This window comes from Gorilla gorilla, chromosome 11 (assembly GCF_029281585.2).
Source record: "Gorilla gorilla gorilla isolate KB3781 chromosome 11, NHGRI_mGorGor1-v2.1_pri, whole genome shotgun sequence".
In the NCBI taxonomy this organism is placed as follows: Eukaryota; Metazoa; Chordata; class Mammalia; order Primates; family Hominidae; genus Gorilla; species Gorilla gorilla.
Genome location: NC_073235.2, coordinates 98577508 through 98605274, shown reverse-complemented (window position 1 = coordinate 98605274; position 27767 = coordinate 98577508). Strand labels below are relative to the sequence as shown.

Genomic DNA, 27767 nt, shown 5'->3' with positions numbered 1-27767 from the left:
AACAGCACTTGGACTCTAATCATAGGTCTGATGCAGGCTCCCTTGAGACCTTGGGCAAGGTACATTCTCTTCTTTTCCTAGTTACCTCATCTGTCAGATGGGAGAAGGACTGTTTACACACCGTCAAAGGATGTCATAACTCTTAATTGTTGGTGAGGAAATGTGACCGTAAGAACACTAATTAATTACTTTATGGTGTTGTCAGTGAAGCACCAAGGAGCTAACATCCAGCTGGTCAAACTCCACCTATTCCATTTTGTTTCTAAAACTTAAAAAAGCACACCCTTTGAGCTTCCCAATCAGCACAGTTTTTCCACTGTTCACTACGCTCCTTATCAGTTGTAATTCATAGTCAGAACACTTGAATGGAATAAGACACAGTTCCCAAAATACAACATTATTGGAGAAGTTCTAAATTCAAGCATGAATTTCAAGTGAAAAGAAGACTGTAGTAAGATTAATTAAAAACTGCACTATCTGACACTTCACAAAATGGGAAGCTAAAAAAGTGACACTTCTGCAGATCAGTACAAATTATTGATTAGTAACTGGGACCAAAGCCATTGAAATTTGAGTGTTAAACCAATACTTTGCGAGGGACCTGATGGTAACCCAGAGTTAAGGTTTTATTAAATAATTTTAAGCAAAGAATACATTTTCTGAAAATTATCACCATGTTAGGAAGCCTTCAGAAATTCATGACAAATACCAGTTGTTTTCTGGTTTGGGTTTTGTTTTTTAACTCAAAGTATAAGAGATTAGAAGTAGTTCTGAACTTGGAGAATGAAAACTACAAACCTAACATCACTGAATTAATCACTTAGCAGAGTAAATTGAGAGCTGAACAGTTCTCCAGTTATCTCTAAGTTGAAGCAGAGATTTTTTTAAAAAAAGGTAGTTTTAAAAGTTTGTAGTAAAAAAATGCCTTAACATTTGCTAAATTGCTTTTGGTTATGCCTGTGCTTGCCTGTTCCAGCTCATCCCTGCACCACGGGCTGGCCTTGCTCACACATTTAATCTGAAAGGCTGTATTTAATTGCAGTTTCCATTGCTGCTATTTCTGAAGTCCAATTGCTGAAATAAGTATTTTCCAATTGGCCCAAGTATAATCCATGTATCTCTTTGGTTATTATAATGTTGTTAACCCATCGATTTTTACTGAGAGCACAATTTCTCTGACATGCTACATAAGTTATATTTTACCATAAATATTATTAGCTCATTCTTTCCTTCCAGGAGATGATTTTTTTTTTTTTCAGACAGAGGGCGTGTGCCACCATACCTGGCTAATTTTTGTATTTTTAGTAGAGATGGGGTTTCACCATGTTGGCCAGGCTGGTCTCGAATTCCTGGCCTCAAGCGATCTCCTGCCTTGGCCTCCCAAAGTGCTGGGATTACATGTGTAAGCCACCGCGCCCGGACCCAGGAGATTCTAATAGCAATGCATTAATAGAATCAGCCATTTTTGTATTTCCATGGCATAAAATTTTATTCACTAAATCTGACTAATCAAGGACCTATTTATATGGTTATTGTAAATCTTATCAAATGAAATCTTTGGGAGGGGGAAGAAAAATGCTGAGAACCTCAGCTGCCATGTTTGCTCACCCAGCTACTTGGCACTGAGTAAAGAAGTGGCCATGTGGCTGCCACCTGCCATATGTTCACACGCCAGCTGCTAGGAGAGAATATGATGAGACACATTCACTCTTCCTCCTCCAAAAGGTTTGGCACAAATAGCAAAAGGGAAGCAGAAAAGGGCCAATTCATAAGGTCAAAAAACTTTAAAGCTACAAAGAGCCAGTGCACTTCTTTTGTAGATGAGAAACTTTGCTCAGTACCAAATTGCTAGTCTTCACCAAACTCTGGGCGTGGCCCATGTTTCCTCATGTCCAATCCAGTTTTGATCAGCCTTCTCTTTGATCCTTTTTTTCTCCAAAGGGGACTAAACATCACTGAAATGGTAAACAGTAAGGTGAGATTCCTCCCAAATCCTACAACTACTGAAATGTGAGGAAAAATTTGGATTAAAATAATTTCTACCCGCCTTCTATTCTGGACTACTAACTCAGTGCCCAATAACTATGTCTATTCATTGGTTTGAATCACTAAATCCTTGTTAGCCTTTTCTCTGAATTTAATTTTTGTTTTCACTGAAAGGTTTTTGGAATCCATCATCACTGCCCATGAGGTGATTCCTTTGACATTTTCTTAAATTCTACTAAAGTATGGAGTAAGAGTAAAATTAAGTTGGTGATTATTTAGGATTTATTTAAGGAACTAAAGGTCACTTTTCCCTTTTTATTAGTAAGTCAATGTGAAACTAAGTGGATTTTAAAGTATGAATATTATATATAGCTTTTAAGAGAGCTTGCAATTATGTATTTGTTTGTATAAATTATTTGATTAATGTGTCTCCCTTCTGCCAGAAGCCCTGGGAGGGTCTGTTTTCTTTGCCATTATGCCCCCAACCTTGGTACAGTGCTTGGCATAGAGGTATTTGAAAATTATTTCTTATGTGAATGACTGAAAGAGTTAAGTATTTCCAGTAACAACTGTTGTATTTTACAGAAATGATATGGTTAAAATAACTCATTTGTTGTTCTTCTCTTTACTAGTTTCACTTAGTGACCGTTAAATGAAAACAGAGACCTCTTGGTTTCACTTAATGTTGTTTTTGTTTAACTTTTGACACTCATATGATCATATATACAGTGTTATTCCTTAGTCTTAAAATTATAGACAACTTTGAAAGAATTCAAGAGGATGATTTATGTCTGGGGACTCTTTGTGTCACGTATCTTGGTGGCTTAATATAGAAGAGTCATAGTAACATGGCCTTTTATGATTGGTTTGATAGGATACCATGACAATCATATTGTAATTCGGTGGTTCTGGGCTGCAGTGGAAAGATTCAACAATGAACAACGACTAAGGTTGTTACAGGTGAGATGCCATTATTTAATCTTTTAAATGTATCAATATGATTATTGTTGGAAGTGTATGTTTTTAATAACTGCTAACTATTCTCCATAAACACATACCATGTGTATCTGGAAATATGGGATACACCATTTCCAGACTCCTGATTGCATGGTTATGTGACTCCATGGCTATTCAGAACTTCCCTAAGCCAAGTTAAAGCATTTCATGAGAGTTTGGGGAAGTGTCAAGTCCAGTCCAAGAATCCCAGTGACAACATCTGCCTTCAGGACAGCTTGGACCCTTCAGCAAGAAGCACCCAGGGTACCCAAAGTGCAGGCCGGCATCCCTAGCAGCAGAAAGAAATGATTTTCAGTTCTTTAAAAAGGGATGCAGTTAGTTGACAGTCCTTTCTTCTCTTTCATCTAACTTTCCACAAATTTGAGAAAACAGTGACATTCAAGAACAGTGGGAAAACTGACTTGTGTTTTTTTTTTTTTTGCGTGTGGTGTTTATGGTCATCCAGGACAATTACTGATTGGTTGCAGCTATAGAAATACCAGACACAAGGAAGCCTCTGGATGCTCAGGCAGAGCCTTACAAGTACTCTTAGCTCCTTTGGATTAAGGGTCTTGGCCTCAAAATTGCAGGCCCAGACATTCTCTTTTTTAAATTCACCTGACATTGATCAGGGACTGATGCTAAGTTGACTCAGGTTAATTGATCCCACTTTATTCATCTATAGTGGGAAATGTGCCCGGTTTAAGCTTCTGAGCTGGTCAGCTGCATCAGGTGCTTTATTTTCTACAAACCCTCCACATCCCCTTTCCCTTTATCATGCACAGTATTCTCTTTCTTAGTATTATCTTCTGGCTCTGTGTCAGAATTGTGTTGTGACTACTCCACACCTGCGAAGTTTTGTCTTCAGAACTTTCCTGCCTGCCCTTCCTCAGGAGCTCTGCCCGTGAATGACGTGATGCCTTTCCTGGCTATTGGTCTCTGGCTTCACCTTCTCCTTCTGTTTTCTTGGGTTGACAGTTTGTTACAGGCACATCCAGCATTCCCTATGAAGGATTTGCTTCACTCCGAGGGAGTAACGGCCCAAGAAGATTCTGTGTGGAGAAATGGGGGAAAATCACTGCTCTTCCCAGGTAAAATATAAAATAACATTTCTTTACTGTCACAACATTTGGTGGAGAGATTCATTTATGTATATATTGATTAATTACTGCTTTTATATTAAAAGTTTGGGAGAGTGGAAAAGCTCTTAGAATGAATTTCTCCCTGATAACCTTTCTAAACAAAGAGGAAAAAAGATCTCTCTGGTCACACTTAAAATACATACATCCATATCTTAAAATACAAAACACAACAAAAGCCAAGTATTTGTTAGCATCAGTAAAGCGACGTTGGTTATCATGCTTGTGGCTTATGATTGTGGCTCTAATCAGGTGTTTCCAGAAGCTTGAGTTTTAACTTTATAACTATTTAGAATCCCTTCAGTAAAAATTACCATTGTAGTTTCTAAAGAATATTAGATAATGTGGATGTGCTCTAGATCTCTTTAGCCTGTCTCATACATGTCTTAATTCCATGCTCTCTGCATTGTATTCTCATTCATAGTAAGATTACATATTTCCTTAGAATAGAAAAAAATGCTTTGCTGTTGCTTCTAATAAAAGCAAAAGACTGATCCTTTTGCAATTTGTAAGTGTGATAATTGGGTGTTCATGCACATATGTGAGATGTGCCACCCTCAAGCCTTATTACAACGTCCACACATTACCCATCTGATATGGAAAATAAAAGCAAGGACTAGTAAGGTAGTATTTGTGAAGACAAAAAGTGTTTGGGATTGAGTGGAGATAACTGGAGCTGGAGCAACAGAAAAGGAGCATATGAACAAAAGAGGAATGGAAGAAAATTTGTTTTAGAATTCCTTTATCCAATTAGTAGTAATACTGTAGCATTTTTGAGGTAAAAAGGAGCTGAAATTGCCTCTAACTTTACTAATAATACAACTATACTCTAGAGAGATTAAATGATATTAGGTACCCCAAGATGTTATCCTAAGTTGAAGTATAGATGACTTTGAGAAACCTGTTTTATTAGTGATATTAGGTGATATTATTGATATTATATAAGGTGATATTAGGTACCCCAAGATGTCATCTGTTTCTTTTAAGTACAAGCAACTGAGCAATCTGTTATCAAAGCTTTCTTCTTAGCAATTGAAAGATGCCAGTTCTTAAGAACTGTATTGTCAGCATCAACAGATGAGAAAAGGGGTGCTGAAAATACAAATGGAGAGAGCGATAAAGAATGACTGCTCAAGGGTTTGCCTGAGCCTCCTCGGCCACCCCACACGCATCACAGTCTGAACAGGCTGTGCATCCAGACACCTAAGTATTACCTGGCATATTTGATTTCCAAATATGGGAATTCATTATTTGATTTCATTATTTAAAGAACTAGCTCATTTTATTTATGCTTGGATAATGAGTTTTCTCCGCTTCAACACATAAATCAACAGATTTAGCCTATCTGAATAAGGCTTTTTACTCTTCTGAGAAACTCTTTAAGAATTTGCATTGAAGAAGGAAAGGGCAGATTAATGGTCACCTTTTTGTTGAAATCTATTTCTGTAAAGCCACTAAAGTATATGGAATAAAGTGCAACAGTAAGCAGATATGTCCACTGTTCATATTTAATCACTGTAATTTTCACCAAACCTGATGGCTAGAGACACGTAATTTGATATAGACCTGGAGCTTTAGCTTCAGAGAGACCTAGGCTGAGTCCCACCTCTGTTACTTACCTGCAGCAGGGTCTTGGTGAAGTTGCATGATCCTTCTGAGCCTCTGTTTCCTCATCTACCTGGTGGATTTGAAATTCTGAGGATTATGTGAAATCATTCATGAAAAATACTTAATACTGTCTCTGGCCATGAGTAAGCATCCAGTCAGTGATTGCTGCCATTGTGATTTCTGTCACCATCATCTGTAATACATATCAGGCAGGATATTTGCATATTGGAAAGAGGGCAGGGGTAGGAGTTAGAAGACCTAGCTTCTAGTCCCACCTCTGCCACCAGCTAACTCTGGGACCTTAGAGAACACTTCATCTTTGAGCCTTGATTTTCTCATTTGTAACAGGCCAGGAGGAGGTGGTATATTAGGTTGGGTTGAGCAAGAAGTAACACCGAAGGGTTGCTGAAGAATCTTGAGGGTCAGGCTGGATTTGCATTTCTACTTCCCTCTGGAGCTCCAGGAAGTTCATGTGCTAACTCATTGTAAATGGTGGTGTTCTTCATTATTGTAGCATACACACAGTTGGGTAACAGGCACTGTCCTTTCTCCCTGTCTTCACTATGACCTAAGTTTGCTTCTACATTCCTAGTTTTACCCAGATTATAAAACAGCACAAATAAAGATGGTCTTAGGCACATTGAGCAAGCAGCCTCTTTTCATACCCTCTCCGTAACAAGCCCCATCTTTTGGGGTCTGATGAGAAGAAAGAGTTACTTGGCTTTTCTGCTTCAGAGCTGCAGTCACCTTATGTAACCCAGGTAACACGCATGAGCACAGATCTAAGCTCTATGACACACTAGTTACATCATCCTAAGCAAGACCCTAGATCCATCCCTCTAAGGTAGGAGTAACAATGTTCAGAGTATTTTTGACAATTGTAAGATAATGTATATGAAAGTCTTAGGAACACTGTGTTTGCTTTGTTCTTTTTTAACTTTTTATCCTGACTTTTGTAAGCCACTGTACTACTTTAACTATTAACATTGGCTCCACAAAGAAAAAAAGTACATTTGGAGGGAAAAAATTAAAAGAACTTAATTGCATGACAGTATAGTTATATGAGAAACAACTTCTTCATTGACAACATTGTCATCACCCTTAATGAAATGTGGGGCATTACTTAGGTGTAAAAAAAGATCTGTAAAATTGGTTCTGCCCTAAAGAGATTCTTTTATGTTATCAAGTCCATTTCTCCTACCATCAGAACAGATACCCTGAAGCCATTTTTCTGCTATTTTTTGATAGGCGTAAGTTGCACAATGGAAGAGCTGGTCTGTCTCAAGCTAGTCGGCCCCAGTGTATTTCTTTTTCCTATGAGTGAAATGATGTTTAACATTTAAAATGTGACATTGTACAAAAAAATAACAGATGCTGGTAAGGTTGCAGAGAAAAGGGAATGCTTATACACTATTGGTGGGAGTATAAATTAGTTCAACCATTGTGGAAGACAGTGTGGCAATTCCTCAAAGATCTAAAAACAGAAATACCATTCAACCCAGCAATCTCACTACTGGGTATATACCCAAGAGAATATAAATCATTCTATTATAAGACACATGCACGTGTATCTTCATTGCAGCTCTGTTCACAATAGCAAAGACACAGCATCAACCTAAATGCCCATCAATGGTAGACTGGATAAAGAAAATATGGTACATATATACCATGGAATACTATGCAGCCATAAAAAAGAATGAGATCATGTTCTTTGCAGGAACATGGATGGAGCTGGAGGCCATTATCCTTAGCAAACTAACACAGGAACAGAAAACCAAATACTACATCTTCTCACAAGCAGAAGCTAAATGATGAGAACACAAGGACACATAGAGGGGAATAACACTCACTGGGGCCTAATGGAGGGTGGAGGGTCAGAGGAGGGAGAGGATCAGGAAAAATAACTAATGGGTACTAGGCTTAATACCTGAGTGACAAAACAATCTGTAAAACAAACCCCCAGTGACACAGATTTACCTCTATAACAAACTTGCACAAGTACCCCTGAACTTAAAATTTAAAAAAAATTTACATTGCACACATGGGAGAAAAATGGATAGATGTCCTTCTTACTTAAAAAATGAATCCTGGCTGGGCATGGTGGCTTACACCTGTAATCCCAGCACTTTGGGAGGCCAAGGCGGACGGATTGCCTGAGGTCAGGAGTTTGAGACCAGCCTGGCTAACATGGTGAAACCCTGTCTCTACTAAAAATACAAAAATTACCTGGGCGTGGTGGCATACGCCTGTAGTCCCAGCTACTCGGGAGGCAGGAGAATCGCTTGAACCCAGGAGGCAGAGGTTGCAGTGAGCCAAGATGGCGACACTGCACTCCAGCCTGGGCGACAAAGCAAGACTCTGTCTCAAAAAGAAAAAAAAAAAGAATCCTCTAAGAAGTCTGGCATGGTCTTGTGTCGGGCATGGGAGTTTCTGCCCTGGAGGGTTGGAGGGGCTGTAAAGGATAAGGGCAGTCCTGGCAACCGGAGCAATGAGGGAGAGAATCTTAGTCTATCTAGACAAGGATGATGGAGGGCCTTTCAATTTTCAGGCAGGCAAATGTGAGTCTCATTCTTTTCTCAGATTTCCTAGTCTCACTTTGCGGTAGCAGTGGATAGCGCTGCTCACAGTATGAGTCAAGGAGTATATAAAAGTATATATGGTTGTCTCTGCAGCCTAGTGCAAGTTGAATCCATGGCTCTTTTTTCCTCTTGTGGTTATGAAGTGACTAGAGACCCAGATGATAAATAAGGATGTAGACAGAAGGGTGTCTCCATGGAGACCTACAGCCTGAGCACATGACTGCACTTCCTCTGCTTCGCGGTCGGTGGTTAGCTCTGTATTTTGCATTTCTGTGGAAGACTTCATACCCCTGGTGCTCTGATGGACTTTATGAAAAGAGAGTACATTCACTTTGTGGCAGTTGCTCTCAAACAGTCCAAAAAATGGGCTGCTAAGATGCCAGCCTGAAAACTGCAGAGCAGTCCTCTCTCCCACCATGGTGTGAGTTTCTGTGTTCATCCCCCAGGTTCTTGCCAAGTTGGATGATGGGACGGAGGACCTGCAGAGCTGCAATCGTCATGGGGGTGTGTTGGTTTTTGCCAAAGGGAAAAGCGTTAATTTTTGAAAATGGCTGTGTCTGGAGATTATTATGAATGAAATGCTAACTGAAATTAAGAAATAAATTGTAAGAGTTAATTATGAAATAGATGTCTTATGGAGACAGTTAATCTAATGGAATAGAACTTTAAAAGATAAAATTATTTTTTAAAAACATAACAACTTTTTGTTTTTAAAATTCTGCTTTTTGGCAGAGTGCAGTGGCTCACGCCTGAAATCCCAGCACTTTGGGAGGCCAAGGCAGGCAGATCACTTGAGGTCAGGAGTTTGAGACCACCCTGGCCAACATGGTGAAACCCCCATCTCTACTTAAAAATATATATATACAAAAATTAGCCAGGCATGGTGGTGTGCACCTGTAATCCCAGCTACTTGGGAGGCTGAGGCAGCAGAATCACTTGAACCCAGGAGGTGGAGGTTGCAGTGAGCCAAGATCATGCCACTGCACTCCAGCCTGGGTGACAGAGTGAGACTCCGTCTCAAAAGAAAAAAAATCTGCTTTTTATTCTAATTTATAAAAAGAAAATTTTACAAAAAATTGCTAAGAAATATATGTATATATTAAATATATATTAAAATACCTACATATGTATCAATCCAATGTCCACTACTAGCTGGGCATGGTGGTGCATGCTTGGAGTCCCAGGTACTTGGGAGGCTAAGGCTTGAGCATGGGAGTTTGAGTCAAACCTGAGCAACATAGAGAGATCCCATTTCTGAAGAAAAAAAAAGTCAATTACTAAGATAAGCTCTGTTAACATGTTAGAGTATGTGATTTCACTCATTTCTTCAGGTACACACAGACACACACACACACACACATTTTAAAACAACATTCCGTTTATCACATGGAACATCTTTCCATGCCATTAAATATTGCTCTGTAATGTTATCAATAATTCAGTTTTCCCTCCTCCATTATAGGGAGCATTTTCTACTGTCAAAGTGAATTATCAGCCAGTATACCGGAAAATAACCAAGTCCTGAAATACAATGTCACTTTCCTCAATTAAAAGAAAAACCAGGCTGGGCACGGTGGCTCACGCCTGTAATCCCAGCACTTTGGGAGGCCAAGGCGGGCAGATCACGAGGTCAGGAGATCGAGACCATCCTGGCTAACACGGTGAAACCCCGTCTCTACTAAAAATACAAAAAGTTGGCCGGGTGTGGCGGTGGGCGCCTGTAGCCCCATCTACTCGGGAGGCCGAGGCAGGAGAATGGCGGGAACCCGGGAGGCGGAGCTTGCAGTGAGCCGAGATTGCACCACTGCGCTCCAGCCTGGGCTACAGAGCGAGACTCCGTCTCAAAAAAAAAAAAAAAAAGAAAGAAAGAAAGAAAGAAAAACCATCAGAACAAGAGATGAGCACTAGAAGGACCCTTTGGGGCCATCTCCTTTCTATATTTGCCCTGAGGTGTCCCTCCTTGGTCTTCCTAATTCCCTACCGCCTGCTGATGAGCTGATGTGGCTTTTCGTGTGGGAGAGAATTGACAGGAGATTCTCATACAGTGGTCTGCTCTGTAGTTGAACCTCAGGTCCAAGACTCTCTTCAACTCCTTTCCCCTCTGCCCTCTCACTCAGTTCTATATAACTGTATTTTAAATTTTCACTTTATTCTGCCACTGAACCTGCATGTACTAACAAAAACATGCCAGAGTTAACCCATCACATCACCATATTAAAGATTCTTAAATGTCATATACCTTTTGGATTGGTCTTTACTTTGGGAGGTGGGTAAATTTATCATAAAAACAGATTGTATTAAAAAAAGGGACTTTTCTGTAATTAATGTAAAACGTCAAGCTATTGAAAGAATTTGTGACTTTAATGGAATGAGATAATCATTCCACTTGCATTCCAACAGCGTTGTTGCTGCTGACAACAGAGGACAGGATAGTCCAAGTCAAATCTACTAAAGGTCCTTGAGAGCTATTTCACAAGTCAGATTTTAAAGTGTCTATTTGTGAGTGACAGACATTGCAACAGTTAAAGAATGCTTACCCACTTTTCCTTGGCCTCAAGAGCAAAAACCAGTTTGGGCTCATTTCTTTCCACCAGCCTAGTCCATGACACCATCCCCCGTCACCTGGACTACTACAGTAGACTGCTGGCTAAATCCCCTGCTTCTCCTGCATCCCACCGTTCATTCATTCTGCACTCAACAACCACTGGGATCTGCAAATATCTCAAGGTCACCTCCCTCCGTTGCCTACACCCTCCAGTGGCTTAGAATAAAATCCAGACTCCTTCCCAAGGACTTCCTGTGGGGCCCTGGTCTGCCTCCTCCTGCAACCTCAACATGTACCCTCTCCCCCAACCCATGACACCCACCAGCCTCCTTCTGTGTATTCCTCAAATATGCCAAACTCAATTATGCTTCAAGGCTCAGGGAATTGCTGCCTATAACACTTTTCTGCTGGTCCCTCATGCCTGGCTCTTTCTTGTCCCCAAGACTCGGGTTAGAGGTGATCTCCTGAGAAAGACCCACCAGGCTTCTGTCCTTAGTGCACCTGCCACTCTTTCACCCCTTACTTCCTTCACTAGACTTGACCCAATTCAGTCGTCATGTTCAGTTATTGGTTTACTTGTTGATTATCTGTCTCCTCCTCTGGAATATAATCCTGTGAGAACAAGTACCTTATCTGAATTAAACATGGCTTTGCTCCTAGCAGTGAGCCCAGTGCTTAGCACATGTACTCCATAAATATTGTTTTTAGTGAATTTGTAATCTTGAGGGATAACTTTGGACCACTCCAGACAAGAAATTCCAAAATCATAATTCAGACTTTCGTATCTCTGTATCCATATCTGAAAAGTTGGGATAGAAATTAGCATTTATATTACAAAGTTGTTTTGAAGATTAAATGAGATAACGTGCAAAGTGCTTAGAATAAGGCCTAAAACATCATTCAATAAATTTAGCCATTCTTACTATTCTTCCTAATATCTAGCCTTCAGGGCTCGCCGGATACTTTATAGTCTTTAGGTGTGTGAGAAATGTGCCATATTCACCTAGCGTGTTTATATTTTGTTTGGACTTACAGGGGTTTCCATTCCTGGAACTGTCCTTACTGGACTTTGTTCTGTTTGGTTTAAATTCTTACATTTGAAAAGTATGTACCCTCTTTATCTCTCCCCAGAGGCATTCACAAGTGAAGAAGATACCTGCTCAGAATGCATAGTTTGAAGAGTTTCTTCTGCTAGTTACCCCAGATACAGGAATTCCCCCCCCATAGGAATATTCCACTTTGTATTTACAGATCCAAGTGCACCTTAACCAAAGTGACCTAATGAGACTTTGGAATAAGACATTAATTAGTGAATAGATTAATTCCCCTCACCCGTCTATAGATACTCATCATGGCTTTACTAAGTGCCGAACCTTGTGGGAGATACACGTTGACCTTAAAACACAGGGAGAGAAGCAATGGATATTTACATGAACAGATAACCAACATCATTGGTCCCAAAATGGCACATGACCAATGAGTAGTTGGAATAGCAAGCATCATAGAATTTCTGTCCATGAATTCACCTTTACCGAACACCTGGTGAAGGTCAGGGCATTGTGCTCTGCTGCCATACGTTACACACATATTTGTGCCCTACTCTTAATAGGAATTTCTGCTCTAAACCTCATGGCCTAAGAAGGTATTCATGAGGATATTAGATAAATTATGAATATTTTAAAAATTCTAACAAGTTTTACCATTAGTTGTGTTAATAAAGCTACCCAGGCTAACAAAACTATAACTGGATTCCTTTAATGGAATTCGATCACTCTATTTAATTGGTAACTTTGGATTTCTCATGCTGATTTCACGCCCTTGAATTCATCATCTGTCCCTCTACCCATTTCCTATATTCCCTGCCTTATTTAAAGATACCTCTGCCAACCCACTTTTCTTTCTTTCATCCGTGAAATAACTGGAAAAGGTTTTTGCAAGAACACTCCTGGCTTCCTGATGTGACCCTGTCTCCCCATCTGGCCTCAGGTCCAACCTTGGCTCCTGTCCCTTAGGCGCTTGCCGCTGTCAGGTTTCCTGATGATGCAATGTCATGCTTCCAGGCCATCTGCTGGGAACATCCTTCTCCTTGTTGTTGATTCAGAGAAAACCTGCACGCCTACAAATCTTTCAAGCCTTGGCACAGATAGTGTCCTCTATGAACCTTCCTTGGCTCTGCTGAGCAAACTTGTAACTCATAGTATTATTAACTGTTTGTATGCAGGGCCACTAATAGCCCATCTTTGGGACTAATGAAACAAAGGTGTCTCCTAGCCTTTTGGAGAAATGCAGCCTGCAGCTAGGGCTCACAATTTGGCAAGCAGAGCCAAAGGAAGGCTGGATTTCAGTTCCTGCTTGCCCCAGAGCACAGGATACACAAACTTTAGAGGGTCTTTTTGCCTGTATATTTTACTGCCACAGTGTAAACTCCTTGAGGACAGAAACCAGACTTTTCATCCTCATCTCTCAGGGGACAGCTGAATGCCTGGCATGGAGTATATGCTTAGTAAGTACTTATTCAGCGAGTGAAGGAATAAATGAAATATAATGCAAATTGGAAAATTAAGTACATTCACATACACAGAGAGAAATACATTAATCAACGAACCAATCTATGGAAATGGAAATGTAACTGATACTTTTGGCTCACTGGATTTGTCTAATTGACTTGTCTATCTGTAGGGAAAAAGGGAGGGTAAGCATGTGACCTCCTGATTAACATTTTTGAAGAATCCAGAAAGCACCAAGAGACCTATTAAGTCAGACCAGATGTCTGGAGAATTTTTAAATCTTCTTAATATTGATGCCAGCATGATTTCCCAAAGATGGGTTCAGACCTGCTTTCCTTGAGTGGTTCTGGCTAAATAGATTAAAATGAGGTAAACCCATTATAGCTTTAGTGTGACTGGCTTTGAAAGATTTGAAAAATGTTCTTTTATTGAGACTGAATAGCTGGATGCACTTTTGCTGCCAACATCAACACAGTCCAGGGCCCTCCTGTTATTTTCTGCTAGAGTTTTCTTAGGACATGGAATGGGGTGGGGGTGGGGGTGTGAAAAGCCTCCGAGGATTATGTGTTGCTTGCCTTTTTTTTGTTTTTTTCCTGGTCTTGGCTCATAGAGCAAGTTGATGGTAAATATTGGGCAATTTATTTAACCACACTATTCCTCAATTTCCTTATTAGCAATGCTGTCTTGTTTATAAGGAGTTTTGAAATTTCTGCAAGCACATAAAACACTGGTGCAAATAGCCAATGTAGGTATCATGTTGCTAATCCACTTGATGTCTCTCCAATAGTGGAGACCACCTGCATCAAACTCACTTGGCATATTTATTAAAATGCATATTCCCCCAGGCCCACCCCAAACCTTCTGAATTAAAATCACAAGGGGTGCAACCAAAAATCTCCATTGTAAAACAAGCTCCTGGAGTGATTTTGATACACTCTAAAGTATCCTTTTGAGTATTTGCCTTCTTCTGTTAAGCCTGAGATTGAGCTAGATGGTATGATCACCTAAAAATCCCCTGGTATTTTTCAGGGTTTTCTGGATCGACTCAATCTCAGCCATTTTCCCCAGAGCTACTGCATATTGTGATTGAATTATTCATTTAAAAAATATCTGAAGCTTTATTTTGCCAATCCTTGTCCTCAAAATGTAGATAATCTAGTAGGATGTTGAGGAATAATAGTTCATAGTCAGAGGTAGGATAAAATTAATACTCAGGCTTCCAAAAGTAAAAGAATAAAGCCATGAGCATTAATCTCCCTGCTTTCAGTTTAATGTTGGACTTTCCCTAGGAGACCCAGAACTGAGGTCCTTTTCTTGATTTGGCCACTGACTCAGCTTTGACCTTGGGAAAACCATTTAATCTTTCCACACAGTTTCCCCCTCCACAATATATGCTTTCTCCATCATCGCGAAATATTTTCCAGAGGAGCTGTTTAGTTTATTAGAAGGAAAGTTGTGTTATGGTAACCATATATTATGCAACCAGATGTAATTTATGAAGCAGCAATAGCCTTAGATTATGGATTAGTAATGCTGATTATGTCTTATGACTGCAGAGGAACAAAAAAGGTTGTCTAGTCCTTCCCTTTGCCTTCCCTCTGTGTTGAGAACGGAAAAGAGTATTTAGGCTTGTGGATTTACTGGATAAGCTTCTAGAGTACCTGCAAAGATGCTACAGAAATGGCAAAGAGACATTCAAAGTTCCTGTTTCTCTACTCAGAAACCTGGGAGAATGAAAGAACTGTTGCCAACCCCTAGCTTTGTTTCACCACCTGCCCTGGATAGATGATTCTACTGTATCACACTTAACATCACATTTGCCTCCTTTTCTTGAACTGTTTCACTACCTTGAGACCTGTTACTGGTTCTACTGATGCAAAACAAATTACCACAAATTTAGCAGTGTAAAACAACACACATTTATCATCTCACTGTTTTCATGGAGCAGGCATCCAGGCACAGCTTAGCTGGGTCTTCTGCTCATGGTCTCACAAGGCTGAAATCAAGCTGTCGGTGGGGCTGCATTCTCATTTGGAGGACCAACTAGGGAAGAATCTGCTTCCAAGTTCCCTTGGGTTGTTGGCAGCATTCATTCCTTGCAGCTATAGAATTCATAGTAGCTTCCTTCTTCAAATTCAACAACAGTGAGAGTCTCTTGATTTCAATGAGAAATCCTAAGGCTTTAAAGGGTGAATGGACTTCATACCCATTACAATAGCTATTATAAAACAAACAAACAAACAAACAAACAAACAAAAAACAAGAAATAAGTGTTGATGAGGATGTAGAGAAATTGGAACCCTTGTGCACTGTTGATGGAAATGTAAAATGTTGCAGCCACTATGAAAAATGCAATATGATGTTGCACTTCTGTGTATATCCCCAAAGAAATTGAAAAGGAGGACTTAAACAGATAATTGTACACTCATGTTCATAGGAGCATTATTTACAATAGCCAAACGGTAGGAAAAAACTCCTGTTCATTAATGGATGAATGAGTAAAGAAAATGTGGTATATACGTACAATGGAACATTATTCAGCCTTAAAAAGGAAGGAAATTCTGACCCATGCTACAACATGAACCTTAAAATATTATGCTAAGTGAAATAAGCCAATCACAAAAGACAAATATTTTAAGATTCCACTTATATGAAGTACATAGGGTAGTGAAATTCATAGAGACACGAAGTAGAATGGTGGTTTCCAGGGGCTAGGGGGAGAGGAAATGGGAGTTACTATTTAATGGATACAGATTTCAGTTTTGCAAGATGCAGAAGTTCTGGAGATGGATAGTGATGATGGTTGCAAAATAACGTAGGTGTACTAATGCCATGGTACTGTGCACTTAAATATAGTTAAAATGGTAAATGTTATATTATGTATATTTTATCACAATAAAAATACTGAAAAGTTAATCAGGCAAGAGAGATAAACATATGGATCACAAAACAGGAAATGTAAAAAGCAAGAGGACATGGGGGAAAGATGCTCAACCTTATTGGTAAGCAAAGAAATGAAAATTTAAAAATAGTATTGTGGTATCACCTATTAGTCTAATAGGATAATAAATGTTATTTGTCTAACACACAAAGTTTGGCATATAATTATATTCAAAACATATTCCACTTTTCTGCTTCTTCCTCCCCTACCCCTGGAACAGAGATAAATCTTTATTTAATATTTTTATTCCAATGTTTCACAGATGATAGATTATAAACCACTCCTAGGACTCTATTTTAGTGTACAAGTTGAATTTTTAAGTAAGTAAAACCTTTTCTTGAGGCTCAATTTGCGTTCCAGTCTAAGGATATCAAATGCAATTCTGAAATGCTTATTGTATCAAAAAAGGGTTTGCCTGCAAAGATTCATTAGATGATTTCCACCAATATATCCCAGAGTTTACAGTACTAGGAGTGGGTGAGTCTGTACTATCTCTATACCCTAAAACTCATACAGTTTGAGTATCCCTAGTCAAAAAATTTTAAATCTAAAATGCTCCAAAATCCAAAACTTTTTGAGTGCCAACCTTATGCCACAAGCAGAAAATTTCACAACTGACCTCATATGACAGGGTGCAGTCAAAAACGTGGTCAAAACTTTGTTTCATGAACCAAATTATGTAAATATGGTATAAAATTACCTTCAGTCTGTGTATACAAGGTGCATATGAAACGTAAATGAATTTTATGTTTAGACTTGGGTCCCATTCCCCAAGATATCTCATTATATATATGCAAATATTCCCCAAAGCACTTCTGGTGCCAAGCATTTTGGATAAGGAATACTCTATCTGTATTCTTACAATATAACAGATCCTGTTCACATTCCTGTTTTTAATAAGTCATGTGGCCACACACCTGCTTTATTATCCCTTTATTGTCTCATCATTCTCATGGGTCATTACTATTTGTGGCAATTCACTGAAGGCAATTAGAGTCAAATCTTGTTGATAGTAATGAAATGTAGCTAACAATACATCTATTATTACTTGGTCAAACACTATGAGCCAGTCATTCTATTAAGCATGTTTCTGTTATTTCACTTAATCCTCACATCCTTCTCAGACAAGTTATATAACCACCCTTTTAAAGGTGAGAAATACGGGCTCAGAGTTTTAATAACTCACTCCAAATCACACACTTGTTGATAGAGCTAGAATCCAAACCCAAGTATGTCCAACTGCAAATCTCTGGTCTTCCCACTACATTACACTGCATCCAGGAATATTAATTATATTTATTTCATAAGGAAAAGGGATTTATCAGAGTAAAAGTATAAACATGTGACTTTGTAGAAATAGCTTGTTAATAATCATAGTTCCTAAAATTTCTTATTCAGGAGTATTTTTTTTAAGTCAAAGTTATGTAGGTCCCCCAAACAAGCTGTTGTACATTCAGAATAGAATGTTTCCTATTTCATGTCAAAAGTGCAGATTTGCTTCCTGATAAGATGTACTATTTGGAGACTGTCAATTTTTTATTGTGATTCAGATGCAAATAACAGGAAAACATATTTTTTTCCTATCTTGGCAAAAGAAGTATTTCTAAAAAAGAATACTTAATGGAATGATTTAAATTGCTTATTTTGTTATTGTGAATTGGGAGAAAGCAAATTTTAGCACAGGATTCAAAGAAGTAACAATGGCCTACTGACTTAGAAAAGTCCAGCCAGGGAATTTCCCAAGACTCTAAGCCATGAGGCAGGCCCTCAGAGACACTGGCTCCTCTTCCCTGTCCAAGAAAATGAAAAAATGCATAACTACAGAGTATCAAAGAGACACCCAGGCATATGCCAACTCAAAATGAACTACTTTGCAAGGCCTTATGTCCATGTATTAAAAAAAAAATCTAGCATCAAAAGAGAAACAAAAACCAAACTTGTCTTTGTAATCCTTAGACCACTCAATAAATGGTCATTTATATGTAATATAGCTTTTAAATGGTGGTGAAATGTAAATAAAATATTTTTTTAAATATCCTCTTTTCCTTAGAGAAATTCAGTTCTGAATTTTTAAGGTCAAAATGTTTTCAAAGATTTTTCAAAAGGAGTGTGAAAATTGGCAACAAATAAATTTGAATGTGAAAGACAGTCATACACACACAGACACAGACACACACACACACACCCCACACACATTTTCATTTCACTCGGCCTGTTCTAAACTATGTGCTGTTTCTTGTGTTTTCAGAGCGCATACATGTTTTAACCGTCTGGATCTGCCTCCCTACCCATCCTTTTCCATGCTTTATGAAAAACTGTTGACAGCAGTTGAAGAAACCAGTACTTTTGGACTTGAGTGACCTGGAAGCTGAATGCCCATCTCTGTGGACAGGCAGTTTCAGAAGCTGCCTTCTAGAAGAATGATTGAACATTGGAAGTTTCAAGAGGATGCTTCCTTTAGGATAAAGCTGTGTGCTGTTGTTTTCCAGGAACAAGTGCTCTGTCACATTTGGGGACTGGAGATGAGTCCTCTTGGAAGGATTTGGGTGAGCTTGATGCCCAGGGAACAACCCAACCGTCTTTCAATCAACAGTTCTTGACTGCCAAACTTTTTCCATTTGTTATGTTCCAAGACAAAGATGAACCCATATATGATCAGCTCCACGGTAATTTTTAGGGACTCAGGAGAATCTTGAAACTTACCCTTGAACGTGGTTCAAGCCAAACTGGCAGCACTTGGCCCAATCTCCAAATTAGAGCAAGTTAAATAATATAATAAAAGTAAATATATTTCCTGAAAGTACATTCATTTAAGCCCTAAGTTATAACAGAATATTCATTTCTTGCTTATGAGTGCCTGCATGGTGTGCACCATAGGTTTCCGCTTTCATGGGACATGAGTGAAAATGAAACCAAGTCAATATGAGGTACCTTTACAGATTTGCAATAAGATGGTCTGTGACAATGTATATGCAAGTGGTATGTGTGTAATTATGGCTAAAGACAAACCATTATTCAGTGAATTACTAATGACAGATTTTATGCTTTATAATGCATGAAAACAATTTTAAAATAACTAGCAATTAATCACAGCATATCAGGAAAAAGTACACAGTGAGTTCTGTTTATTTTTTGTAGGTTCATTATGTTTATGTTCTTTAAGATGTATATAAGAACCTACCTATCATGCTGTATGTATTACTCATTCCATTTTCATGTTCCATGCATACTCGGGCATCATGCTAATATGTATCCTTTTAAGCACTCTCAAGGAAACAAAAGGGCCTTTTATTTTTATAAAGGTAAAAAAAATTCCCCAAATATTTTGCACTGAATGTACCAAAGGTGAAGGGACATTACAATATGACTAACAGCAACTCCATCACTTGAGAAGTATAATAGAAAATAGCTTCTAAATCAAACTTCCTTCACAGTGCCGTGTCTACCACTACAAGGACTGTGCATCTAAGTAATAATTTTTTAAGATTCACTATATGTGATAGTATGATATGCATTTATTTAAAATGCATTAGACTCTCTTCCATCCATCAAGTACTTTACAGGATGGCATTTAATACAGATATTTCGTATTTCCCCCACTGCTTTTTATTTGTACAGCATCATTAAACACTAAGCTCAGTTAAGGAGCCATCAGCAACACTGAAGAGATCAGTAGTAAGAATTCCATTTTCCCTCATCAGTGAAGACATCACAAATTGAAACTCAGAACTATATTTCTAAGCCTGCATTTTCACTGATGCATAATTTTCTTATTAATATTAAGAAACAGTTTTTCTATGGCATCTCCAAAACTGCATGACATCACTAGTCTTAGTTCTGCTTAATTTTATGAGAAGGTATTCTTCATTTTAATTGCTTTTGGGATTACTCCACATCTTTGTTTATTTCTTGACTAATCAGATTTTCAATAGAGTGAAGTTAAATTGGGGGTCATAACAGCATTGGATTAACATATGGTTTGCCAGCCTATGGGTTTACAGGCATTGCCCAAACATTTCTTTGAGATCTATATTTATAAGCAGCCATGGAATTCCTATTATGGGATGTTGGCAATCTTACATTTTATAGAGGTCATATGCATAGTTTTCGTAGGTGTTTTGTAAGAACTGATGGCTCTCCTGCGAGTTAAGCTATGTTTACTACTGGGACCCTCAAGAGGAATACCACTTATGTTACACTCCTGCACTAAAGGCACGTACTGCAGTGTGAAGAAATGTTCTGAAAAAGGGTTATAGAAATCTGGAAATAAGAAAGGAAGAGCTCTCTGTATTCTATAATTGGAAGAGAAAAAAAGAAAAACTTTTAACTGGAAATGTTAGTTTGTACTTATTGATCATGAATACAAGTATATATTTAATTTTGCAAACTTTTCACTTGTTTGTATTCTTTTCATTATAAGGAAAAGTAGTATAACACACTTTTTTTTAAGTCACATATTTGATGGTATACAAGATGTTTCAGGGCTGGCATTCTCCAAGCAGCAGATAAAGGTTGCATTTCTTTCAAAAATACATTCAAAGACCATGTTATCCTTCATTTTGGTTTGAGATATTTAGTTATGGTATTTCATATTATTAGGTAAAAGAGATTTGAAGTAAGATGTATCTCCTTAATTATTTCTAACAAATATATTTCTTTATTAAGGCATCCAACTTTTTCCCAAATAACAGTACACTTTAATGTATGTAGACATTCTTAATTAGTATAATCATCTAGTTGATACTGTTCTCAGATTGGGAATTATCAAAGATGTACTTAGCATATCAGAACACCATGCTAACTTATCTATTATTCTTTCTTAGTAAAACAAAACAGCCAGTAATAACTATATAAAATATTAAATAACATTTCCACAGAATAAATTAGACTTTCATGTACTCTACAATTAGAAATATCCATAAATATTTTCTTCTGGACTGTGAACCCAGATAACTAGGCTTTCTGGTCTTATTTTAAGTGATGCTCTTTATACTATAGAAGACACTCTTAATACATCATATATGTATGCAGAACATCTCTTAGATGAGAGAACAAGCACATCATTGGCATTCCCTCTGTGCCAGTTTGATGTTTGTTTGACGATGGAGCTACAAGAGTCTAAATCTGCCTTTGAAAAGCTCAGCTCACAGTGTAGTAGAATAGACTCCAAGGTTCAAAAAAGTGTTTTTAATAAAATTTGGTAAGTTCTACAATCAAGGAATGAAGAGAGAAGAGAACAGCTTTTTCCATCTGGGAGATTCAATAATGGCTTCATATATAGATGATAGTGTGGCTAAAAAAAATTACATCAATGCTGTTTCTATTGGGAAGCAATGGCAAGTAATAGTATGTCAATACTGGTCAAGTGTTGAAGCCAGGATGCACTTACACAACGAGAGTGTAAAGTGTGTAGGGAGCTGATCTGTGAAGGAGCCACTCAAAGATTTTGAAATTATCAATGAAATGCCAAAATTAAATCAGGTAGTTTCCCTGTTTCCCTTCATCTATTCTACAATGCACCGTTGGTTTTCAGTGTGAAAAATCCCAATCCCTGAGCCCAAACCACTTCTGGGGTCAAAACATTTTTCTTGTGCACAAAATGAATGGATCTTGGTCAAAGAAGTATGGTCACAATTTTCTAGCATATATTGCGTTTATAATTTAGCAGAAATTCTGCAATAAATAAAGGAAAATCTGTTTTACCTGTGCAACAATCAGAAATGGTAAAAATGCATTCAAGTGTTTGAAAGTAATGGTAGAATATGCTTGCATAGTGCTTTATAGTTTCAAAGTGCTGTCAGGTACATCGTCCGTTTAGCTCCTCACGCACTTTGTAGGGTACAAGCATCATGTTCCATCTGGGTTGAGGCTGATTTTCATGGATGGCTTGTGGCATCAGTTTCATTACTTCATAGTCACAATTCTGTGTTTCATCTTGAGAAATGTGGAGACTAATGTTTGTACCAGTATATTCCACATTCAGTGAGGTTTCCAAGATGCTTCCTCCAAACTCTCTCTTTCTTAAACAGATACATTTAAAATATGACACCTTCTGAAAAGTCCATAAAGAAATTAGCATATTCATGGAAAAAATTTCCCCGTAGACTTATTTGCATTTCATGACTTGACATGAGAAATTTAAAAAACAGAAGGCAAAATATGATTGCTTTTGATGGATTTATACAGAATAGTCATTTAATTTTCTCAAGTATTATTTGGAAACAAGATAATGGAAAACACTAATCAGAAGCCTTATTTTATTTTTAAATTTTTAATAGGGATGGATCTAGTAAGCCCTAATAGCTGAGTTCCAGTGATAAAATTCACAAATTTTATTTATGATTTGACCACTTCTAACAAGGCAGATATCTTAGAATGAAGATAGGAGTCTGTTCAATTTAACCTTATTCAGGAAACTCCGTATTTATGTGAAATGATGCAATGCCATTATTAAGAGGTATCTGTAACCCTGCATAATAAAAACATGCATAAGAAGAATGTGGTCTAATCTCCAAACTGAGTCTCAGTTTCAGGGCCTTTTGCTTTTTTTGTTTGTTTGTTTGAGACAGTCTGGCTCTGTCATCCAGGCTGGAGTGCAGTGGCACATGAGCTCACTGCAACTTCCACCTCCCAGGCTCAAGCGATCCTCCCACCTCAGCCTCCTGAGTAACTGGGACTACAGGTGCACACCACCACACCTGGCTAATTTTTGTATTTTTGTAGAGACAAGGCCCAGGCTCGTCTCAAACTCTTGAGCTCAAGCGATCCGCCTGCCTTGGCCTCCCAAAGTGCTAGGAGTAATTATAGGTGTGAGCCACCATGCTGGCAGTTGTTTTTGTTTGTTTATTTGTGATAAGGTCTTGCTGTCACCCATGCTGGAGTGCAGTGGCATGATCTTGGCTCACTGCAACCTCTGCCTCCCAGGCTCAAGCCAGCCTCCCACCTCAGCCTCCGAGTAGCTGGGACTACAGGCATGCACCACCATGCCCAGCTAATTTTTTTATATTTTTTGTAGACACAGGGTTTTGCCACGTTGCCCAGGCTGGTCTTGAACTCCTGAGCTCAAGCAGTCCTCCCACCTTGGCCTCCCAAAGTGCTGGGATTACAGACATGAGCCGCTGGGCCTTGCTCTGTTTTGTCTGCTTTCTGATTTAGTAGGTGAGGGACAGCACTCTGGACCTTAGCCATTTTACTTCCATCTTACTGCCGTGAGTTTAATGAGAATGTCACTTTTAGACTCTAATTTTCAAAAACTTAGTTTCTTTCCCGTTCATTTGTGTTTTCCAAATTAATTTGTTTGTCTAGTATGGATGCAAAGGAATGCTGAAGACATTAAAGCTTTCTGAATTGTGGCTTAAGGCCAGCTACTGCCCACTGAAAGGATGATAAAAATAAAAAAGGAGGAAAGAGGAGCCCAGCAGTTGTGCCACCCCCCAAGAATATAATGCTAATTATTGACCAACTGTCAAGATTCAGAGTGGTAACTGCATTCCAAGGAGCTGTCAGGAAGGATGACCGTGTGTGTGCTGTCCATATCATAGCCATCTGGGTCAGAAGGAGTGAAAGGATGGTTAGGACAGGAGTGTAGTGGAGGGAAAGTTAAAACAACGGTAGATGGATCATCTTAGGGCTTGCTGGTGGGGGTAGGAACATACTTCAATTTGGTTTCTGACTGAGAAGAAGAAAGCTATGCTCCCTGATGAAGGCACAGTTTGATCTACTAGATGGGAAGTACCCTCATTTTATAACTTCAGTAATTTAACATTTTCTGTATTGCAAAATGGAATTTAGTCCCAAAGTATTCAAGCTAACCATAGCTTGATCAGGAGATTTGACAATTTAGCATAAAATTATGTGTGGATTTTTTTTATTTAAGAATTATTGTTACTATTATTGAACACCATGTATGAAATAAAAGAAAGGGTGCTTTTATTTCATTATACTTATTTGGTTTTTTTAGCGGACATCCCTTGACATTAGAATAGCATTTGAGACATTTTCATGATTTCTAAAGATAACTTAAATGCTCTCTGTTAATCTGGAAAGTGAAATCCTAAGAGTGAGGTTGCAAATGGAGACTGAATTAGTGTTTCCAAGTCAGGAAGTTAATCAAGACTGGAAATAGATTTGCTTAGATTTTATCTGCAGAGTCGTTTATTTGGCTTTCGTAACTGAACAGCTCAGCAGAATAAGATGGCCCTAGTTGTATGGTTTCTGGGGAACACAGGAGAATTAAATTTATATATGTGATTTTTATGTGTAGTGCCCTTGGGCAGGTGATATCTTTCTATATGACTTTTAAGATATTACAACCTGAGGAGTGTGGATAGCTGTGTTATGTGATTCAAACTGAATCAGCTATTACTGATGCAGGTAGGGAGCCATCAGTCAACTTCCGGTTACTATCACCTTCATAAAAAAGAATGGATGATGTTCAGGAATTACCTTGGAAGGATTAACCAGGAATTAACACAGAATGGGATGTTCTTTTAGGACCCTAATGCTCTAAAGATAAAATTACAACCTATTTTTCTTTATATGATAGCATAAGTAAAATTTGGGGCTGTTAATATGTTGGAAAGTGCTTAAAATTACATGTTTTTATAATAGGGATGCAGGCATTCCAAAATAAATGAATAAAAATACATGCATCTCTCTCACCTCTTACTGAAAGTATTAATCTAATTTTATAGTAATGATTACTTTTTAATATTAAGGCTCTGTAAAAAAATTATTTCTAAGATTTCAGTAGAACACAGGTGGTGTATTTTTTTAAGCTTTTAATTTCTCCTCACCAACCTCAGTCATTACGTTCACCACACAGTGTGTCACAGTTAATAGTGGTATTTCAGTTTTTGCGTTGATTTAAGCTTCATATTTATTTAATGTGACTTTTAATGGAGAATAATAATGGGAGATGCTTGTTGTTAGCATTAAGGTTATACAGCTCTCACTTCACCTTATATGTATTTTTTTTTCAAAGTAAATAATGCAGATTGTTGACATCCTAGAAATGGTTTCTGGGTGGTATTATATGGGGCCTAGGACTCTGAACTGGGACTAGTTGTTTATTTTCTGGGAAGTCTGTATTCTTATTCTCAACTGAACCCCTGACTCTTTTGTTGTATTTTTTATGATCCCGAAATGCTTTGAGGGAAAGATATTTTAATGTGTACAATTTGTTTTATTTTCATACTGATCTCTATTTTTGTTTAAAACCATGTTGCATCATGAAATCACTTAATCCAAAATAAATCTTCTTTAAAAAAAATAGATTATGACTTTTCTGTAATACTTTTGGGAAGGGAAAACTCAGAAGGGAGGAGAATAGAAGTAGAGATAAAGATTTCATGGCATTAGTTTGCAGCTCTATAAATATTGGAGGTTCTGTTTTCATAGTATTTATAATATTTTGTTTATTTTTATTTATATTTTTATTATTTATTAATAAAATATTTGTTTATTTTGTTTGAAATCTACTTTGTTTATCCCTAGAAGAATATTTTACTGTTTGATGGGCTGTTAATGTTAAAGGAATGAATTATAACACAAATCATAATTTCTTAACTCAGATGGGTTGAGACTATTTGTTAAGCCATCTTATTTGAATGTTTAATTTATAAACACATAGGCACACCACTGCCGCTGCCACCACTACCACGCACATCAATTTAATCTAGGGGTTGCGTGTGCATATGCCTACAGGGACCAGATAGGTATTTAACGAGTGAAATTGGCTAGGTGGGAGCAACACAGAGTGGTAGGGCTTACCTAAAGGGACATTCTAATATTTTGCTCCAGCAGATCCTAGCCACATGAAATTCCAGTCTAGTGTTAAAAGATCTAATATATCAAGGGAAACCCAGAAACCCAAATTTTTGTGTGATATTTCCAGATCTTTTTAGTACTGGGTGGATCAAACCAAATATAGCTACAGATTGATTTGCCCTGCAGGTCGCCAGTTTGGAACCCTTGTTTTGATGGATAACATTATCTTTTATATTTAGTTGACTAGTGGTGTAAATTGACCAGATAAGTAAAATGTTACTAAAACACGGCAGTTAATACAAAGAGATGGGGAATATATATATATAGCCATATATGTGTGTGTGTGTGTATATATATATCTATCTACACACTATGAGGGCAGTCAATCACTAAGGGATGCCCTTAAAATGATCTGTATTTACCAACTCATGTTAATTTATATGAATTAACTCGTGAAAACCAACTTGTGTTAATTCATATGAGTTAAGAGCAACCCTGTCAAGATTTCATGGAATACGTGTGTCATTAAGCTTCTTATTACATATTTTACACTAGAAATGAACTTCATATATCACATGACAGCATTTAAGCAGAAGATTCATCTGCTATCACCGGCTGAAGTCTGACATTGTTATTGAAGGGGGAAGAGCAAGATACTGATTCACAGCACTGACTTCTGGCTTTTGTGCCATGACATCCCTCTGTATCCTTTGACCTCAATGTGTTTTTAGAATGATAAATATATCTGCCTTCATAATTTCCTTTAATCCTGAACCCCATTTAATTAGTGAGAGTTTAGTAATAAATACTAATGAATAATTCCCACTATCCACCATCCCAGGAAGTCTTTCATACTGTTCTTTATTTCATACTTAAACCAGTTAAAGACATTCTGGTTTAAGTATGAAGTTAAGTTTAAGTATGAAGTTGAAGTCTCTTCATACTTTTCTCCTCCTTTTCTTGCTCAAAAATGTTTACCCATTAACTACTTTTTTCCCCCTTCTAAATAGATACCTCATTTGTCAGCCGAAGTAAACTTTGGAATCACAAGAATAAAGAAATGAGAACATCTGATAAAGATATAATGTTTACCTTGATACACATGAGTTTCACACACTTTATTTGTCCTATTATTTTCAAATCCTTGTATGGATAGATGCTTCCAAAAGATGTTTAATCACTGGTGTTTCACTTAGAAAGGAAAAGCTAGGGGCCAGGAGCAGTGGCTCAGGCCTGTAATTCCAGCACTTCGGGAGGCCGAGGCAGGTGGATCGCCTGAGGTCAGGAGTTCGAGACCAGTCTGGCCAACATAGTGAAACCCCATCTCTACTAAAAATACAAAAATTGACTGAGCGTGTTGGCCGGCGCCCGTAATCCCAGCTACTGGGGAGGCTGAGGCAGGAGAATCACTTGAACCGGGGAGGCGCAGGTGCCAAGATGGCACCATTGCACTCCAGCCTGGGCAACAAAGAGCAAAACTCCATCTCAAAAAAAAAAAAAAAAAAAGAAAAGAAAAGAAAAGAAAAGCTAGAAAAGTGTAAATTATTGGAACAATATATATTTTCTGACAATTTATAATGTGATTAAATACCACCCTTGCTACACAGAATACCAACCCTTGGCTAGTATAAGAATTCATATCTAGGTTGGTATTCATTTGGCATGGAAAATGGACCCCAAGTCCAAATTCTTGAACCT

At 38.0% G+C, this 27767-nt stretch overlaps 1 protein-coding gene, 1 long non-coding RNA gene and 1 other non-coding gene across 14 annotated transcripts in view; 2 read left to right on the top strand and 1 right to left on the bottom strand.

Annotated features, from left to right (window-relative positions):
• HECW2 (HECT, C2 and WW domain containing E3 ubiquitin protein ligase 2) overlaps nucleotides 1-25574 on the top strand; it is a 393499-nt gene extending 367925 nt beyond the window's left edge. For all 12 annotated transcript variants that reach the window (XM_055379315.2, XM_055379323.2, XM_063695060.1 and 9 more), the window contains 3 exons: nucleotides 2861-2946; nucleotides 3961-4073; nucleotides 18550-25574. In XM_055379315.2, coding sequence (XP_055235290.1) covers nucleotides 2861-2946; nucleotides 3961-4073; nucleotides 18550-18661 — 311 coding nt within the window. In that variant the 3' untranslated portion in view covers nucleotides 18662-25574. The remainder of the gene's footprint in view (nucleotides 1-2860; nucleotides 2947-3960; nucleotides 4074-18549) is intronic.
• LOC129531928 (uncharacterized) lies at nucleotides 2938-6561 on the bottom strand. Its single transcript, XR_008677411.1, has 2 exons — nucleotides 5741-6561; nucleotides 2938-4034 (listed from the first exon to the last, which is right to left on the bottom strand). It is a non-coding gene; the product is annotated as an uncharacterized lncRNA (long non-coding RNA).
• Nucleotides 4615-4718, top strand: LOC115933890 (small nucleolar RNA U13). Its single transcript, XR_004069733.2, has one exon. It is a non-coding gene; the product is annotated as a small nucleolar RNA U13 (small nucleolar RNA).
• Nucleotides 25575-27767: the final 2193 nt, after the last annotated feature.